General features: G+C 38.5%; 1 protein-coding gene across 3 annotated transcripts in view; it reads left to right on the forward strand.

Moving 5' to 3' along the window:
* rnls (renalase, FAD-dependent amine oxidase) overlaps positions 1-19775 on the forward strand; it is an 86481-nt gene that overhangs the window by 54377 nt on the left and 12329 nt on the right. For all 3 annotated transcript variants that reach the window (XM_036573020.1, XM_036573021.1, XM_036573022.1), the window contains one exon: positions 7276-7451. In XM_036573020.1, coding sequence (XP_036428913.1) covers positions 7276-7451 — 176 coding nt within the window. The remainder of the gene's footprint in view (positions 1-7275; positions 7452-19775) is intronic.

Here is a 19775-nt window from a genome sequence, read left to right on the forward strand (position 1 = left end):
CCCCTCTGTCCTTCTCTCTTGGGGTCTCCCCCCTTCTTCTTCCTCTCCTCTTCTTTTTCTTGATCTTCCTCTTCATATTTTCCCAGTCTATAAATGGCAGCTGTTAAATGAAGGCATTGCACAACAGTTTCTGTCTAATTGAACATCCCCATTTGCCTCTTCCCATTGACCTGACAGCTCTAAGCATCTTTAAAGTGAAAGATTTGCCACATATTTACACAGCTTTTCTGTCAGTTTTTCTGTATCAAGCTTGCTTCCACCATATGCTCCACCAGTTAGCACTGTGCAGACTACATGTCTAAATCATCACTCAGTCGTCTTAAGCTGCGTCCAGTTAAGTAATCTTAAACAGCCTTGCTTATGTTGTTTCCACACACAAAATTCAGGCTTGAAGTTGGTTGCTACTACTGTTTTTAGCTACACAGATGTTCTGTTGCTGTCAGGCAAATGCTGCTTTCATGACCAAGTGGGAAAGTCCATCTGACTGTCTCTCACAACCTTCTAAGCTTTGGCTCTATCTTTGGGAAATTACAGCTTCGATCCCCAACGATGTCACAGCCATCCGTGTCAAAGAGAGCATAATTGGCCTTGATCTCTCTGAGTGAGTAGGATGGTGCCCTCTCTCCCTGTCAGTTAGCACAGTGCTAGCTGTTGTAGCAGAGTTGTAGTTAGCATTCTCCTCCAAGCAAGTTGAGCGGACCAGTGATGTGATATTAATGGCAGTTTGGTGGCCTTCTCCCTTGCAACATGATAGCATTGTGTGATGGCATTAAGGTTGACCCGCTAATTTTATTTAAATCTGTTAAGTAGTAAAGAGTTACTTGCTCTGTAGTTCTGTTTCCTATTGTAATTAGTTTATTTTTTATTTTTTTGCTGATTATGTGAACAGTTGATTTTGTAGTGTTTTATTATGTAAAATATTGATTTTGTTCATCTAAACTAAAAGTTTGCATTGTTTCATTAAAAGTATTTATTTGGGTTGAATAAAAGCAGTTAAATTGTTTGTTACCAAATGAAATATTAGTAGTCTAGACGTCAGCTCAGATGGGAATCAGTTGTGGTTGGCCAGTTTATGCACAATCAGCAGTTTGTGTCCATAACATTATAATTTTTTGAGCTTTGATTGTTGTCCAAATGGTAAATGTGATTTAGCAACTTGATGTGCAGTTTATTTTCAGGTTAGATTTTGGAGAATAGTGTAACAGTTTTAACACTGTTTGTAAGTGTTTCATAATTGAGCTCTAGAAATTTACTGTTTTGTTAAACTGTTTTGTTTTGTTATTTGTAAAGAGAATCAAAGAATTTTGGAAACTATGATCACTATATCCATATTGTATTCAAACAAGGACAAAACTGTTCATGGTTTGGCCCAAACAGAATGCTGTTGCACTAACTGTGTGAGGAGTTTTATAAAGGCGAACTCAGTACTGAAATTTCTTGTTAAGTTGTAAGAAACTGTAAATGATTGGGATGATTGGGGTTCTGGGTGATTGTGATGTCAGTACTCATTACTGATGTGAGGCGGGGGTGGATTTGAGGACAGGCTCACCTCAGCACCAACTCATACAGCTCACACACTGCTTAATTAGCTCCACCACTACACAAGCTATAGCTCAGCCCCCCCCGCAAGTGAACACAAAACACCAGCCACTTTATGAATATAAATTTATAAATCCTAAACTTGGGAACCATGTCCCTTATAAATTAGGAATGTGTGTGTGATTGATAGACAGTGTGTTTGTGTGTGTTACGCCCAGAAAAGCGTGCATTCGTTTATGTATGCGCAGGCCTGCCAGACAGAGTTAAGCCTCATCACAAGGGCCGCCACACCTGTCACCTTTTATTCACTCTGCCGTTCCGAAGGCAACATCTTAATTAGCGCCGCTGTTAAATTTTGCATTCGGCTGCGGTGTTCTTTCAGGCTGGAACGCTCCCTGCCATCCTCCCTCTTCCTCCCTACTGCTGAGCTTTAATCTTCAGTTTCATCTGTGTAATGTATTTTGCTTGTAGCTCCACTAAGTAGGCCTGAATAAGAACTCAAGAAGCAGACCGCTTGCTTTGAAATGTCTGAAACAGTCTGCAGAATTAAGACTTTTCAACAGTGCAGCACATCTAGCTGAAGGAAATGCCTTTAACCCTTAAAAGTCAAAGTTAGCGCTAACAAAAGCATAGTGCAACTTGACAATAATTGTAATAATTCTTACTCGTAGCTCATTGAAACATTCAAATGTTTGTCAAAAGTGCAGATACTTTCAACTTTCAAGCACATGTGTGTTTGGAAGTAGAAGCGGAAATATTTTATTTGAATATGATGAGATAATATTATTGTGTATAGGTTTGTTTGCAGAACAACGAAGCATCCTTTACAATTTTGTCACTTATTTGACATTTCAAATCAAGCAGAACTACAAGACTTAAACCTGTAAGTTCTAAGTACAGAATGTAAGTCAAAAAACTCTGTCAAAGTGAAAGGAAAACAAGTACAAAGAGTTCAAAAGAGTGTTAAAAGATACAGACAGAATTGGATTCCTAATGACCATTCCTGCAAGACCTGGTAGACCACCAAAGCTGATAATGATGATGTTTGATTTGGCCTGCCAGAACGTTACACTGACCTCATCCCCTCACCCAGAAAGAGAACAAATGTATTTTATACTATGTAACTGTGATCCACCACAAACATTACACTTTGGCCTCCAAAACAACACTTTTGGGTTCCCCTTAAAGAGACTAAAAAAGGAAAAAAAAATTGCAAACCACACAAAGGAGCTGCTGATGTTTTCAGAACAGTGGACTGACGTGAGAAACAGATAATCCAACCAACTTCTACGACGCACACTAAATATTGAAAATGTTGCTAAGAATGACTAACTTAATGACCATTAAATAAATGAAGGGAGGTCTCTGACTTTTGCTCAGTACTGTACATTCTTCAAAAAGAAGTCCCCAGAAAGAAATGACGGCTGAAATAAACTGAAATGGGGGACGCGCTAAATACTTAAAAATGAATAATATATTTATTAGTTGAGGTTTCTGTGTAATTTTCTCTTAAACACATTTTCTTTTTTCTAACGCTGAAAAATGAGTAAGTTGAACCTAATGGCTGTTTTGACTGGAAATGAATATGCGAATGCTGAGCTCTGACTCATACACAGCACTGTAAATGTAATTCATTGTATAAATCACTGTGTAACTGAATATATAATTGTGTAATTACATTTGAACGATATAACAAAATAAAACTAACAACACTTGACTTCTAAGAGTTAAGGTTTAGCTGCTGTAAATCTTAGTGCATTTCTGGAAAAAAAGGCTGATTGTGTTCTTGAAGTCATTAAATAAAAAAAGATTTGGCTGCAAACAGGATTGATTATCATGCAAAGGTTTGATTTTTATGAAAATAGATGGTGTATTAATATGAATGTGGGCCACTTTCAGGACGGGTTATTTTCTGCCTGCCTGCTCTTCACCCTGTGAACTTTGTGACCCGCACTGCCCCACACCAACAAATAAAGTGACTCAGCCAGCAGGCACAGTGCCAGCCCTCTGCCCACACACACCATGACCTCGCTCTCTCACACTCTTACACATACACACACCCCCAACTTCTCTCTCTTTCTCTCTCTCTCTCTCTGGCTCTCTCCGTCTCTTTTTCTCCCTGTCTCTCTCTTTTCCTCTCTCTCTTTGTCCATGTCTCTCTCTCTCTCTCTCTCTCTCTCTCTCTCTCTCTCTCTCTCTCTCTCTTTCTCTCTCTTTCTCTCTTCCTCTCTCTCTCTCCCTCTTTTACTCTCTCCCCCTCTTCCGCCACTATTTACTTGGCTTTGTGCCATGTGCCTGGCTTGTTTGACACCAAATTCCAAAGCAAGCAGCTCTCACTCTGTCTTGCAGCCGCAATGTGTTGACCCTACTGCTATTATTCGTAAAGATAATACACTTGCCCTTGTACAGATACATTTGTGCGCCAACCCTGGTGATAAGCTCAAGTCCAAACCTTCGGTTATCAAGTCCATCAAATTACAGAGTCTAGTCTCAGCTCTGCTTCAGCTTCTTTGTATTTACAGTACTGTCCAAAAATCAAAGACTGCCCTTCATTTATTTCATGTCCATTAAGTACACACTATTGATTTTTCAGGAGATATTTCTGAGGAGATTAGACATTAGATACAGGGGATATTTCTGAGGAGATTAGACATTAGATACAGGGGATATTTCTGAGGAGACATCGTCATAAGATAAACTGCACTTAAAGCTTTCATTTTTGAGATAGAGGAGAAAATCGAGCTCCAATCTCGCTTCAGATCTGAAAAAATCTACAGGCGCTTGTGTCCATTCTTCCACTGTGGAAGACAACTCAACATTATGGTCTGAAAGGATGTGCTGCTGTCAAGAAGAAGTTACTGAGAAAAGGAAATAGACAAAAAAGAACAACGTGAAAATTACACAGATTAGCTGCTGTTGTTTTCTGAACAATTAACTGACCACCCCAAGTCAAGACCTCAACATCACTGAATGTTTACATGGATCGCATGAAGCAGAAAACTGAACTTTAGAGTTGTGGAAAAATGTCTCTGCAGATTTCTTTGAAACAGTGTCATGTATAGAACAATGTATTGACCACCCCGGAGCCTAGCATTACTAAATGTTTTTCATATTACTTGGATCATATGAAGCAGAAAATACAACCAGCCGCAAAGACTGAACTTTGGAGGTGTGGAAAAATATTCCTGTAGATTTGTTTGAAAAGCTGAGCATAAATCTCTCAAAAAGAATGGCAGCTGTAACAAAGACAAATGATTACAAATTAGAGATTATATTTAGTTGTCTGTTTTCAAGTGTAGCTTGAGGAGTAAGCCTAAGTACTTTTATTATTTGCAGTGGCGATCTTGAATGCGAAAACAAACTTCAGTCTCCCATGTGTGAGATGATGTTATCTGCAGGTGAGATTAAAGACTTTTAATGTTAATCTGTAACTACTAACTAAATAAGAATCAAACCAATTATTTTTGTTTTTTGAATGTATTGTTCAAAGCTGATCTTTGTTATCTTTTTAATGTCCACCTTTGCTCTCCCATTGAAATGCAGCAGAAGACAGTCATTAACAAAGATTCTGCAAAAAAGATCATGTGACTTAAACAAATGAATAGAGTAGAATAGAATAGAATAGAACAGAATAGAATAGAATGTATGGTTGGTCTGGTTTTGCTTTAGTGACAATAGCAAATAAGTTTACATACACAATAGCCGACATAGCATGACAGAACAGTACCCAGTGTAGATATAAGTGCACGACATAATGGACAATAATTCAGCATTAGTCAGGATTAACTGACTAATCAAACGAGGACTGCTTATTTGAGTTATTATTATAAAGTTATAGGAGTGAGGATTTGATACACTGGTAGGTCTAGGAATGTGAGGGGGTTGGTTGTATACAGCACGAGTGTGCTAAATGAGCAAGCTCAGCCCCATGTCACTGCTGAACTTGCCAGTGATTGAAAGTGCAGTGACAACATTGTGTAGTTCTGTTTTAGGTCTAGTATTACTGTGATAAAGTTAGCTAGCAGATTAACTGACTGCATACAACGGACCAAAGTCACTTCCCCTTTTCGCCCCCGCACCTCTAACTACATGCCAGTTGAGCAGCTCATTTTTGGAAGCTTCCTCCAGAATCACCAAGACACTGTGTTCCCTCGGCCGAAGCCAACAGCCCTGATTTAAATAACTCGCCATTTCACCATTACCTCACAAACTTTACCAAGCAGAATGGATCTGGCCGAACTGGTAGTATGAAATAAAAAGCTTCTTCTTCATGGGTCACTATAAACTCAATGAGTCAACCATGTGAGACTGCCAACAACTTTAAATATTTAGATTCGCTCACTCTCTTCGGCCTAATTCAGCCAAGGCCCTCGCCTCCCCAGGTGGCCATCAAGGGTAGATTATGACTCGCAGCATCTCCAGCTGCTCAAACATGGGCCACGTTTATTGAGCACAATAAAGCATTATTCCTCCCAATCAGGTTGAATGTGTATTTTAAGACGGTGTCATTAGAGAGATGACTACATGCCGCAGTGGTCTAATAAATCAGGACCAGCCTAAAGGGCCTGCGTCTGTAAGGCATTAGCTCAGAAGGCTTTCTTCGGAGTGCCCACGGATGATATCACTGTGTACCTTGGGCCTGGACACCATCGCAAACAGCCATTAAACACCACATTCACACTAAACCTGTTCAGCCTGCCAGAGAATTTGACTAACAAATAAAGCTGCTCGTGTCGCAGGTCAAAAGTAGCACTGAAACACGTGGCTTGGTAAAGAGTTACATTGCCTCAGTCATCTGTTTGATTCATACTGTTTTTTATTTTTTTTGTTTTGTTTTTTTTTTTCTCTAAAACAGCTGGGAATGGCAGGAACATTCCATTCCTTTTTAAATCAGAGTGCTCAAAGAGAGTTTTCTTTTTTTTTGTCAGTCAGGAAAGTGATTGTGGCATTTTCAGTCCATCTCTCTGCTCTTTCCGCAGCTGTCACTGCTGATTTGCCTCATGCTCAGTTCGCCATCTTTAGCTGCACCACACGATGCTTAATGTATGAGCTGGAATTGGTGGGGGGGGGGTTCAGAACTTGAACTTTTCTCATTTCCTCCTTCATCTGCTGGAGCATGAGAAACTGAAGCCTGAGCTCACAGAGCTGTGCAGTTGCAGCTAACGATTGTATCTGTAATGGATTGACCCGTCAATTCTTATTCAGTTAACTGACTAATGAAGCTGGGACTGCTGTGTTAGGGCTGCAGCTCATGAGTATCTCAATAATGTCAATTAATAATTAATATTCTATTAACTGACTCATCAAACTAGGGCTGCAACTAATGTTTATTTCTATAATTGATTAACCTATGAACAGCTATTTGATTTGAGTTAGTTGGTTATTTCTATAATCAATTTATCTATCAACTATTACTCAGTTACTCAAATAATCAAACTAGAGCTGCTATGTTAGGGCTGCAGGAAATGATTATTTCTGTAATCGACTGACCTGTCAACACTTATTTAATAAATAAACAAATTGAACTATTGTTTCTTTGCCACTTCTTTTATTGTGCAACAAAACCTTAGATGTCCACCTTAGTGGTCACCGTACTTCCTGTAGTGTATTATAATCAGAATGACAGCATGTGTATCATATGAGTCTAATATAGCATTATAAAGCAATTTTAAAAATAAGCAGTCAACTATAAAAATGAACTTTTTCATAATCATCTTTGTGTGTGTGTGCATTCAGTGTCAGATGAATGTGGGCCCTCTGTGGTCGTGCATACCTCCGTGCCCTTTGGCCTGCAGCACTTGGAGGAGCCACTGGAGGAGGTGCAGCCTGTGATCCTTCGTGAGCTCGAGAAAGTGATGCCTGAACTCCCCGAGCCTGAAAACATCAAGTGTCAGAAATGGAGATACTCTCAGGTGAGAAAAGACAGTCTAACCATAAGCGTTTTGTTCTCACACTGCCCTTAAAGAGCCTGGGAACACAGATCTGTGTGTTAAAAATCTGTTTTTGAAATGTTTGCTTTTTCTATTTCTATTTCTATTGGTCTATCTTTAGAAAAAAAGGTTAATGCAATATAGAAATCAAAAAATCTGCCTAGTTTTATGACCGTGATAAGGTTAAAGTATATACTGAAGTATATATCTTGAGAAAAACAATATCAGACAATAATTCTGTTTTTCCATGCATTTCTGACTGTTCGTATGTAGAAACTGTGTGCAGCAGTTAAATCTTTATTTTGCTGAATGTACTGAGTAAAAGACAGAGACCTCCCTTCATTTATTTAATGGCCATTAATTCATTTTTATTAACATTTTCAATATTTAGTATGTCCACCCTTTGCCTTTATTACAGTTTCCATTCTTTTCAGAAGACCTTGGTCATAGCTTCACATCCTTTCAGTCTCATAGTGTTGAGTTGTCTTCTCACAGTGGAAGGATGGACAGATTCTTTTCAGATCTTAAGCAAAAGTGGAGTTTGATTTTCTCCTCTCTCTCAAAGACGATAGCGTTAGACTATTTAAGCGTAAACTAATCTGATAGTGACAGTGTTGGTGGTCTACCAGGTCTTGCTCAGTTGTAAGGAGCTCCATTTTCTCTCTATCTTTGAATAATATTTTGCGGTTTTGACAGCTCATGTTTTTTTTTAAACTTACTTTCCTTTCACCCATACTTGTGAATTATCTAATATATAATCTCCTTACAAATATTTCTTTTTGGCTGGAAATTAAATTACAGAAGTGTGGTCTCTTGACTTGCACAGCACTGTAATTGTTCTTAAGTGATTGTGAAAAATATTTGCTGTGATGTGTATTATGATATTATTTTCTTCAAAATAAACCTGGATAGTCTTTTAAAAAGTTAAGCAAACAAGGCTCCAGAGTGGTGCGACTGTCATCAGGAACTTGATACCCCATGCCTCATCTGTGACCAGGGGTCCAGGAGACCATAATTGACCTTTATTACTCTCTCTGTCCCAGCATCACTTAGTGCGATACTGCGAGCAGAACGTATTGATGTAACAGAAATGCCAGTTAGTGTTCTCCTCTAAGCATGATGAGCCGTCCAGCTAGAAAAATGTGGTGACTCGCTTTGTGTCACTCAGAGGAAGCACATGCTAGCCTTTACCCTCCCAGTTTGATAGCAGGGCTGCTTATCATGATATGAGTTTTCACAATGATTAAGCGTGGCGATGACAGAGCAGATCACATTAGAAGCCTAAGGTGCAGGACGAGTAACGTCACCTTTAGATTAAACAGCCAATTACAGAAAACACACATGCAGAGCTGAAATACTCCATCCTTACCTACAAGCCTGTACAAACACGTCATGCATTAGGCTGGTTCTCACACTCTGTATTGTGTTTTAAGTGTGTTTTAACGAGACGGTAAAGGCTACTGTCACAACAGTTTAATAACTAAACCCAAAAACGAATAAATAAACAAAAATATGTATTCATTTCTGTGTGCCTGCATAAAAATTGTAGATATATTTATTGTTTTTGTAGCCTGTGTTTCTACCTGAAAATGTGTTGAAGTAATGATGGCTGTTTCTCAGCCTTTCAGTGCACAAAAATTAGCTTTCAGTTCTGATGTATGTAGCTGTTAGTATTTCTTTTGTTTTTATTTTGCACAATAGTAGATAATGCTTTTGTTATTTTGTATTTTACTGTTTGCTTAAAGGAGAGCTTAGTTATATTTCTGTTTACACAGAATAAACTCTGTACTTGCATCACATCTAGTCAGGGCACACTATTTAAATAATAATTTATCGCTTCTCATATCTTCATCCTGATATCCGACAGCTTTACTGAACATCGCACATCGTGCAGCCATACGTGTGATAAAAGAGTGAGTGGGAATTGGCTTCCACTAAATTTGAGGGAAAAAATGTGTTATTGTCAATAGACAAAAACGTTTCCAAAGTTATGTGTCCCCAAACATTTGATGGGCAGTGTACATCAGCAATAATTCATTATTACATGTACAAAGTTACATGACTGTGATTTAGAAGTTAATTCATCACAATTAATGAATGATTTTCAGCAATACTTGACCACCTCTTATTTTCTGTCTACATAGATGTACAGTTGGATGCAGATATTTGCTTGAGTTTAACATATTAAAAAATAAATAAATAAAATAAAATATAAAATATGCCATAACTTTTGCACAAGTGACATTTTTTTTTTCAAGAACTTAAAATTTGCAGGTATGTTCTCTGTAGAGGGTTTGTTAACTTATTTTCACTTCAACAAATCAACAAAACGTAATTTGACCACAGGTGCCCAAACTTTTGCAATTAACTGTTATTTCCAATGCTAGATATATATTATCACATTTTATCAAATTTTTTAAAGTTTATCAAATGTTCTTGGAACAAGACACAGTTTTAGGTGAAAATGCTTCGGGATCTTTGTGGTCCAGCAAGAAAGAAAGAGGAGCTGCTCCAAGGCCGTAACGTGTCGTTTTTGTGGGGCCGAACATACTTAAGTGCTGCTAATGAAAAGCTCTCCTACTATACAGCGAAAGGCATTCATATTTAATAAAGTGGGGTGTAATGGAGGCCTATAGGCTTTAGTGATGAGGACAGAATGTTCCAGATGAGCCGGCAGAGGGAAAAGCTCAAAGCTCTTTTATCTGAGGTCTGGAGTGAAAATGCAGTATATTACTCTTTAATGATGCGCAGGAATATTTTCTCTGAGAAATACAGTAAAGTTGTGTTCTTACTGACACACACACACACTCATACAAAAATGCATACTCACCCCCCACACACTTGGCTCACGCACACATACACTTACAGTAGTTCACTGTGCACCCGTTTCTCACTCTTTTTTTTTCTCTCTCTCTCCCTCGTTCTCTCTCTCTTTCCCCGCCCCCGCCCCCACGCCGGGCTCCTCTGTGACACACAAAGCTGGGCCTCAGCTTAAGGTCAGAGGACATGGAACATCTGTGTGGGAGACCAGCTCTCTCTGCAGGCCAGAGAACGGGCCAAGGCCTGTCTGGGCCTACACACACACACAAACACTTGTTTTTATACGGTGTCAGGACGTTGGGTCATACATTTGTCTCATGTATATTATACTGTATTGAACCATGACTATTACAACTAGGCCTTCAGTTCCAGCCATAAATGTCAAAAATAAGGAAAAAATACCTCGACAATAAAGTTATTTTCTTCAATAGTATGTTAGCACTGAGCTACTGGCAATTCACATGAACATTTTTGGCTTTTCTAGATTAAACACATTAGGAGCTTGTAAAAGACATCTCATATTTTATTTAAACCTTGTTACCGATAATAACATATATTTTATCCTGTATGTTGCAGTTTTGTAGTAACTTCTACTGTAAAAAGCCGTGGTATGGACCCGTATTCAAAATCAGTGATGTATGTAGGACTCCCAGAAGACCTACAGTCATGCGTTTTCTCAGGAAATTGGTCCCACCCATTGGAGATCAAAGCATGAGTGGTTGATTCCACTGTCAGTTTCTAATTATGCTGGTGGTTATTCTAAAATGTAAAGTCTTGAGTTCAGCCCCTGAAGGCCTGACTAAAACTATACAATACACAATGGAGAAAAAAATCCTGGTTTTCTATTGGACATTTAAAGAATTTAACCCTTTTGTGTCCACTCAAAGCTTAAGATTATTAGCACAATAACACACCAAACTTACCCAACCATGCCTTTTTTTATATACCTTGCTTTGTGCACTGGTGCACAGTCATGCTGGAACAGAAAAGGGCCTCCCCAAACTCTTCCCACAAAGTTGGTAGCACACAGTTGTCCAAAATGTCTCGGTATGCTGAAGCATAAAGATTTCCCTTCACTGGAAATAAGGGGTCTAGACCAACCCTTGAAAAAGAAAACACCATAGTATTATCCCTCCTCCACCAAACTTTACACTTGCACAATGCTGTCAGGCAGGTAATGTTCTCCTGGCATTCGCTAAACCCAGACTCGTCCATCAGACTGCCAGATAGAGAAATGTGATCCCTCACTCCACAGAATATGTTTCCCCTGTTTCAGAGTCGAGTGGCAACATGCTTTACACCGCCCAATCTGACACTTGGCATTGTGCTTGGTGATGTAAGGCTTGCATACAGCTGCTCAGCCATGGAAACCTGTGCCATGAAACGTCTGGCACATAGTCTTCGTGCTGATGTTAATGCCAGAGGAGGTTTGGAACTCTGCAGTTACTGAGTCAGCAGAGTGTTGGCAACTTTTATGCACTATGTGCCTCAGCACTTGGCGGCCCTCCTCTGTAACATGGTCTGTTGCTGTGGTTCCTAAACGCTTCCACTTTTCAATAGTTCCACTCACAGTTGATTGTGGAATATCTAAGAGTAGGGGTGGGGGGGAAATCGATTCTTAGATGCATCGCGATGCGGACTTGGGTGACTTTTTTTCTCGATTTTCTGAATATTTTATTTATAACGTAATGTTGACGGAGCACAAAAGGCGGAACTTGGAAGTGTAGAAGTGCAGAGCCCGAGCGCTCTGCATTAAAAGCTAGATTAGGTTAGGAGTCGACAAGCCAAATGTTAAGAAGAGCCATTTTGTCCTTTCAACAAAAATCAAACCACCTTGGGAGCCATAACATTTTATGTCCAGTATGTCTCAGTATGTGATAATGTCGTAGTATAGATTAAAAAATATAAACGAAAACGCACTTATTTTGCTCTGCTTTAAGCTTTAGCTATAGCCACTTTCCTCCCATCTCCGCCAGAAAACTTTTCTTCAAAAGTAGAACAGCTTATTGTAAAATGTCTCTCAACGTTCAACTGTTTTAACGAGGCTGAAGTCGCTTCTCATTTGCCAGCTTCTTGTGGAATTTCCTATTCCACCTTAAATTCTGCCTGAGGCGCCAGAATGTAAATGCAGCATCATTTAAGGTGGAACGGGAAAATTCAAAAGAGAAGCTGACTTCATCTTCACAAATTTTTGCGACTGTGTTTGACAGTCTCTCGTTGCAGGTTTAACATATCAGGAAACCAACTGCGTTGTTTATAATTGTGAATAAGTCCATTCTTCTCCAAATGTTCATCTTAAATCTCTCTCATTGCCTTTTTGTTGGTGACCTGCCATCTGCACGCAAGGGGAAAAGGGACGTGGATAAGAGCCATACTATATGCAAGTTGTGTCACACTAAACTAAGATATTTTGGAAACAAACATGAGAAACCATATTACATGTTTCTACCCATTTTCCTACCAGTTATACTTGCTGCCAACCAGAGGACCATCGAGCAAGCGATGTCAAAACTCGGAAGCGAATTACAAACTCTATCGCAACTTTTATTGCCAAGGATTTGCGTTCTCAGTCATTGAGAACCAGGGCTTTCGTGCTATGTTGCACACTTTAGATTGTCTCAAAAACATTTTACTGACACAGCGACCCCACTCTCTCTACAACGAGTCCAAAACTCCAAAACTTAACATGTGCTGCATGGACATCCATTGCTACAGAATCTTATGTCACCGTAACTGCATTTTACCGCAGTTGAGTGGCAGCCTGCGTCTCATGTGCTCCGAACAAGAGCAATGAATGAGAGCCTTCCAGTTCACTTAACACATCACTTCCATTTGATTTATTAATAAAAGATATTGGAAGTAAATTGTAAATCATTACAAATACTTTGCTTTAAAAGTACCAAGTCCTCACACAGTGAGAAAATAAAAATCCTGTATAGAAAAAAAAGATGCTTTAAGATGCATTGATAATCGTTTTAGAAATGCATCGCAGCCCTCTGAATCATAATTGAATCGAAGCGTGAGGTGCCTAGAGATTCCCACCCCTATCTAAGAAAAAAGAAATTTTGTGAACTGACTTGTTGCAACGGTGGCATCCTGTTACAGTCCCATGCTCGAATTCAGTGAGCTCTTTAGAATGACGTGTTCTTTCACAAATGTTTGTAAAGGCAGACTGCATGGCTAGGTACTTGATTTTATACATCTGTGGCATATAGTATGTGTGTGTGTGTGTATATATGTATACATATATTTGCACAAACATTCAGGCATTTAGTGATGGCCTAATGATTTCTGTGAAATGAAAAACTATTTGTAATTTTTTTGGTCATTATTATTTCATATAATCAATATTATAGTAATAGTCTGATTTCATTGTTAAGTTTTGGTTGTAAACAAAAGGGTTACATTCTTGAAATGAAACCCAACAGAAAATGATCCAGTTGATTTTTTATAATAATTAGAAGTGACAGTGGAATCAACCAATAACTCTTTCATTTCCAGTGTAGTTTTAGATTAGTGAGAAAACATCACACTAGGCCAGGGGTTCTTAAGCTGGGGGTCCCAATGTGGTGCCAGGAGGGGTGCAAAAGTGGTGTTATAGAGATATATATACCTTATTAAACACAGAGAAAATATTTTTGATGAGTGTCTGATGAAAAAGCCATGTTACTTCATTGGAAAGGTACGCAAGAACACAAAAATGAATTGGTTTCTGGTAGCACTAAATTTTGCTTTGTGCTGAGGTGAACTTCAACCCTGTGAATTTGCATACTTCAGAAGTATCTAGCAACGGAAAATAAAAAGGGTGTATTGTGGTGTCCTCTTTCTGAAAAGTACTTAATGGAGAAACGTTCCTCAGTCAATATATTGTCGCTTATCACTCACACACAAAACAAACTCTACCAGTTGAACTTCACATTCCCTTCAAAGCCACCTCAGTTCAGGACCACCGGTACTCATCTGACTTTTACTCCTCTCCTGCCGCAAACAAAGCGAGGCAGCGGCCTGTATATCCGAATGCCTAAATATGGGTGCCTTTTTTCCCTAAAAATAAAGGGCAGCACTCTGAAAAAGGATAAGAACCTTTTATCTAGGCTCTCTGCAAGTCCTACATACATCACTGGCTGTGAATACGAGTAGTACATTTCACTCAGATGGTAAAATAGCGGCAGCTCAGTTCCAAGGCTCTTCATTGAAAGAGTCACTGTAAAACTGCTACAAAGTACAATATATTTTTTGTATTTTGCAAGTTTCAAATGTCCATAATTAATCTACAATAGCCAAAAAAAAAATTCATGTGAATTTGTTAGCTTAGTGCTACTAGAAAACACGTTTTGACATTTATGGCCAAACTGAAGTCCTAATCATGGTTCAACACTAATAAGGTGAAGAAAAAAAGGTGCTTCCACCACCTGTAAATGAGGTGTGAAAGACAACACAGAAGGACACCATTTTACAAAGCTCTCAAATTAAAAACTTTAGAGAGCAGTCTCATTCTTTCATGTGGCCCATCTGCCCCATCTGTTAAGTAGGTTTGCCACTTTTAGTGCAAGTGGTGTGTTTACACCCCAATGCATTTGTTCACACAGATGCAACAGGATGTAGTGTACTGTTAATACCTGGATGATGTAGTTGATCCATGGCCATTCCACAAATTTATAGAGTCTATGAGGACCCCCTTTCAAAATGGCCAATGCATCAAGCTGCTATGTGTACAAATATTAGTTAAATGTTATCCTTCAACATTTTTAATTTTAAGATTGGCTGTTATGTGTATAGAGGCTATTCAGTTGCGATTTTTGATGAGAGGAAATTGTCATTTTCTATTTAGTGAAAATTGTTAGTGAGACAAAAAACCTCACAAAAATCCAGGCACTAGATAATAAAGAACACAGTGTATAATGCAGTAGTGAACCGTGACCATTAGAAGTAATCATTAAGTTTGGGCAATAATAAACCTGCTTAGACTACGGATTATATTTGCTGTCATTTAGAACATTCTGTCATTCTAGACATTTTCCCACAAAATTGATTTCACTGTAAATCAAAATGTGATTGATTGACTCATCACTTAGGTAGGTTGGTATTTAATATGTAAGGTCTTTAGACCAGCTCATGCAGTCCTAACCACTGGGAGACCTCTTTTAGCTACCTCGTTTAAGATACCATGGGAAAATTGGACAAGTTTACGTTGAGTGTTTCAAAATTGTAACCCTTTTGTTTCCAACCAAAATTTAACAGTGAAATAAGAGTATTACTACAATACAATGCAGAGTTTAAATATAACAAGCATAATGAAATAAACTAAAAATGTTCTAAAAATGTTTAGTTCCCAAAGTCATTACGCCCTCTCTGAAGAACTAGAAGGCCCTGAGGGTTCCTCACTCGTATAGTGCATGTATATAGTGCATATTGCCTGAACCAAGGTGCAGAGATTCATTTAGCACCTCCCCACTTCAGTGAATGTAAAGCTATATGTGCTCTCGTATCTGTAAATTTGTCTCCTCTGGGTTTTGAGGGCAAGAAAGATATCTTAAAGCAATACTCTTAGGTTTTTCAACCTAATCTTTATTTGCCACATCTGTGCGGTGGATTAGCACAGACAGGAACAATTTTATGTAGACATTGAGCTTGTTTTTTCTTTTGAAAGAAGAAAGTTGTTTAGACAACAATTATATCAGAATTGGATTATGGTGATGAAATCTATATGAATGCAGCTCCTTCGATATTAAAATCTTTAGACGCTATTTATCACAGTGCTCTTCGTTTTATTACAGATCTAGGACCCATCATTGTGAGCTGTACTGTAAAGTTGGCTTGTCATTTTTGTACATAAGAAGGAAGCGGCATTTTTTTTTTTATTTACAAAGCTCTGTTGAAACAGTTTTCAGCCTATATTTCATCATCCTTAAAGTCAGAACAAATGAAAAATGTATTAGTATAATGACTGGCTGGTTCTGAATGGCTGGTTCTGAATATATATATATATATATATACACACACACACACACACACACATATATGTATATATATATATATATACACACACACACACACACACACACACATATGTATATGTATGTATATATATATATATATATATATATATATATATATATATATATATATATATATATATATATAGGCTTGCATATTTCATGCGTTTATTCACAGAATTTAGCAATTGCCCTGTGGCTTCTGTTGTAAGTGGTGATACACTGGACAATTCCTTTAAATGATCTTTCCAAAAATGTTAACATGGGCCCTTCTGCAGCCCTTTCTGCAGGCTTTAGAATATTCTTTCAGTTTCTTTCAGCCCTTTTCCGTTGTCAGGGAGCAGTGTAGGGAGAAGTGAACAGAGAAAAGCTTCAGCCACTCATGACATTACATAACAGCAATCTAGAAGTGTGACTCGTTTAGCAAATGTCACAAGTGAAGTGACTTGCTTCATGCTGTCACATGTATACAGAATCTCTCTGAGTCACTGTCCATCAAACCGCTCATGCTCAGACTGTGTAATCTCAGGATTATGAAAGAGCACACGTTGTAATATCAAGCTGCTTCGAAGTGTTCAGGAGATTAGGGCAGGTTTTACTGCCTCATCACCAGCATTTAAGAAGATGTGCAATCATGACTGGTACTTAAACATGCTGAATCTATAGTTTCCCTGTACAGTTAGTAGAATGAGGTGATTCTTGGTGAGTGTGCGTTCCCAAAGGTTGCTCCGCTGCCTGTAGCCACCCATTTCTGAATGTTTCTGCCTCTTTTCCGCTGAATTCTGGAGCTGTGTGGAGTGAAACGCATTGGAGGAGGTCAGCCCTGCTAATATCAACTTACTGCTAGAGTAAACCAAACAATTTGTTCTTGGCTACGTTTCAGCCGGAACATTTATCATTTGATTTACACACAGATTACCGTTTAAAGATACAAGAGGGAGGAGGGGGAGAAAAACGTTTTTTGGAGGCAGTGATGATAGTGCATCGTCTGTACCGATGCCTATTAAAAGCCCCAGGAAATGGATACTATTTCCTTGGCTTTAGTGCACTGCACCTCGATGTTTATCAGTCAGGCGCAGTGCTGGGGCCAACAGAAGCCTCTGTAATGAGCCGTACACCAAGCAAGAATGTGCTTACCGCCTACTCTCATTAACACACTGCATTTTCACTTTTACCCTTTAAACATTGTTTAGAGAGGTCAGTGGAAGCACTTATCATTCTAGAATTAGCAACCTGTTTTGAATGAAACAGTATTTGCCTTGAAGATTTGCGTCATGTTGGCTTAGGTTTTAACATTTAGAAGTCACAAGTTATTACTGTCGTTTAAGGGAGTGACAGTTTCATTACAGTATCGAAGAGCTGTGCGCAGGGTATGAAAATTTTAAGATGCATTGCTGATAACTTCCTCCGAGGGTCCACATTTATCATCTTTTGTTTAAAACACTATCATCTGGGTGCATCCTATCAGAGTAAAGAGGGGGCGGGGCTTCTGCCAAGCATGCAGTCAAGCTCAATTGAGGGGCTTTTTTTTTTTTTAAGAGCTTCTAAGGGTTGCAGTTTTTGGGAGTTATTTCGTCAGACGGCTGGCATTAAAAAGGTTCTGTTTGAAATTGTTTATGTATCTACGCCAAACCAATACAGAATTAGATCTTTGTATAATCAAAACATGTGAATATTGTAACATAACATATTGAATATCTAATCAAAACTTGGTTTCAGAATGGAAAATCATATCAATCCTGAAAAAACAAGCCATTTTGCTATTCTGCTCAAGTGTAATTACACATGCAGGGCCATCTCTAGCCTTTTGGGAGCCCTAAGCAGGATTATAATTTGGGGGCTCCCATCTTGATGGCTGATATACTGTATAATTAGAGGCTAACTAATAACAATGACTACCACAAGCTGTCTAAATTATATACATGTATAACAGGCTAACATGACAAAAAACAAACTATTGTTTTTCCTTTTGCAAAACAAGACGGTACACACACCAATAAGTTCTCCTCAAATTCAAATCATCATAAAATATGTTCATTTCTGTTCACAAACACAACTGTGGTGTTTAATGAGCTATGAGTGAGAAATAATTCGTATAAAATTATAACATGCTTCTGTTATCACTGGCAGTAACTGTGACTTCTAAGGGTTAAACATTGTTTAGAGAGGCCATTGAACGTGCTTATCTTTCTAGAATTAGCAGCCTGTTTTGAAAGAAACAATGTTTGCGCTGAAGATTTGCATCATGTAGGCTTTGTTTTTAAAACGGTGGACTTTTGTGCAATTTTTTTTTCAAGCCACCCATAATGTAAGGGTAGCTCTTGAAGCTTAAATATTTCAAATTTAAGCAGAGTGCAACAGAGAGGTCTCACTGCGGTGAAGCTCAGAGGGAAGTGGGCATATTGTATTTTATACGTTGAAATTGGGAGTGTTTCCCAACATCCTGTAGGAGTTTTTACTGGGTTTTATCACATCTGGGATATAAGGCCGGAACCACAGGAAAGCATAGTCTTCCATACAAGACAGCACACATTACAGTTGTTCGGAAAGATTCCACTATAGGCATACCACCACACCATCCGCTTTGTAGTCATTTTACCTACAAGTCTATTCTTAGAAATGGCTGATGCGATGAAGGTATCTCCACTAACAGCTCTGTTCTTAACTTCATCTACTAACCTTCCACCGTGGATCTCTCCCAGGAATAAAAATACCACCCAGAACTTCTGACCAGCTGTAGTATCTGACTGACAGATATCAGTCTCTCCTAAGGTCATTGATTCAAATCAATTACTTTGCTTATCTCTTGGCTTAACTCTTCAAATAGGTGATTTGAAAGCACATTTCATATGAATTATTTCTCACTCATAGCTCACTGAAACAAGCAGAGAAATTCTGTTGAAAGTGCAGATTAGGCCTGTCATCGCATGATTGCAGTTACTTTTGTCAGACGGCAGTTGTTAACTTTCACCATCATTTGGTTTCATTGCAAAAAACAGAATGTGAATTGGGTTTTTATTGATTGGGTTGAGACCATTAATGAAACCAAAAGAAAGCACTAATGCATTTATTGAAACATGTCATGGGTCTAATGAAAGCAACAAAAGTTGTAGCTGGGAGCTGTTAGACTGTTCTAACTGGGAGCTGTTACACTTTTCGAGGAAAGTTTGTTCATTTGTTAGCTAGGTAGCTAAAACCAGCGTTAGCATGTTTACTTGAAAAATAAGCATTTATTGCTTACATCTTCACACTCTAATGAAAAAATGCAAGCCTTAATCGACTGTGCATGTAACACATACAACATAATTTCATGTTATTACAATCTAATTTTAGCCACTAAGTATCAGCAGGTAGGAAGCAAGATGGCTAATCAGCCACTTTAGTCACTTTAGGCTTGTGCTTTAATAGTTGCATAAAATAACCAAACTGTTAATCGCAATTATGTATATGACAATTTTGAGGTATAGTTTTGTGATTGCGGCAGGCCTAG

Source organism: Colossoma macropomum, unplaced genomic scaffold, assembly GCF_904425465.1.
Source record: "Colossoma macropomum unplaced genomic scaffold, Colossoma_macropomum, whole genome shotgun sequence".
Taxonomy (NCBI): Eukaryota; Metazoa; Chordata; class Actinopteri; order Characiformes; family Serrasalmidae; genus Colossoma; species Colossoma macropomum.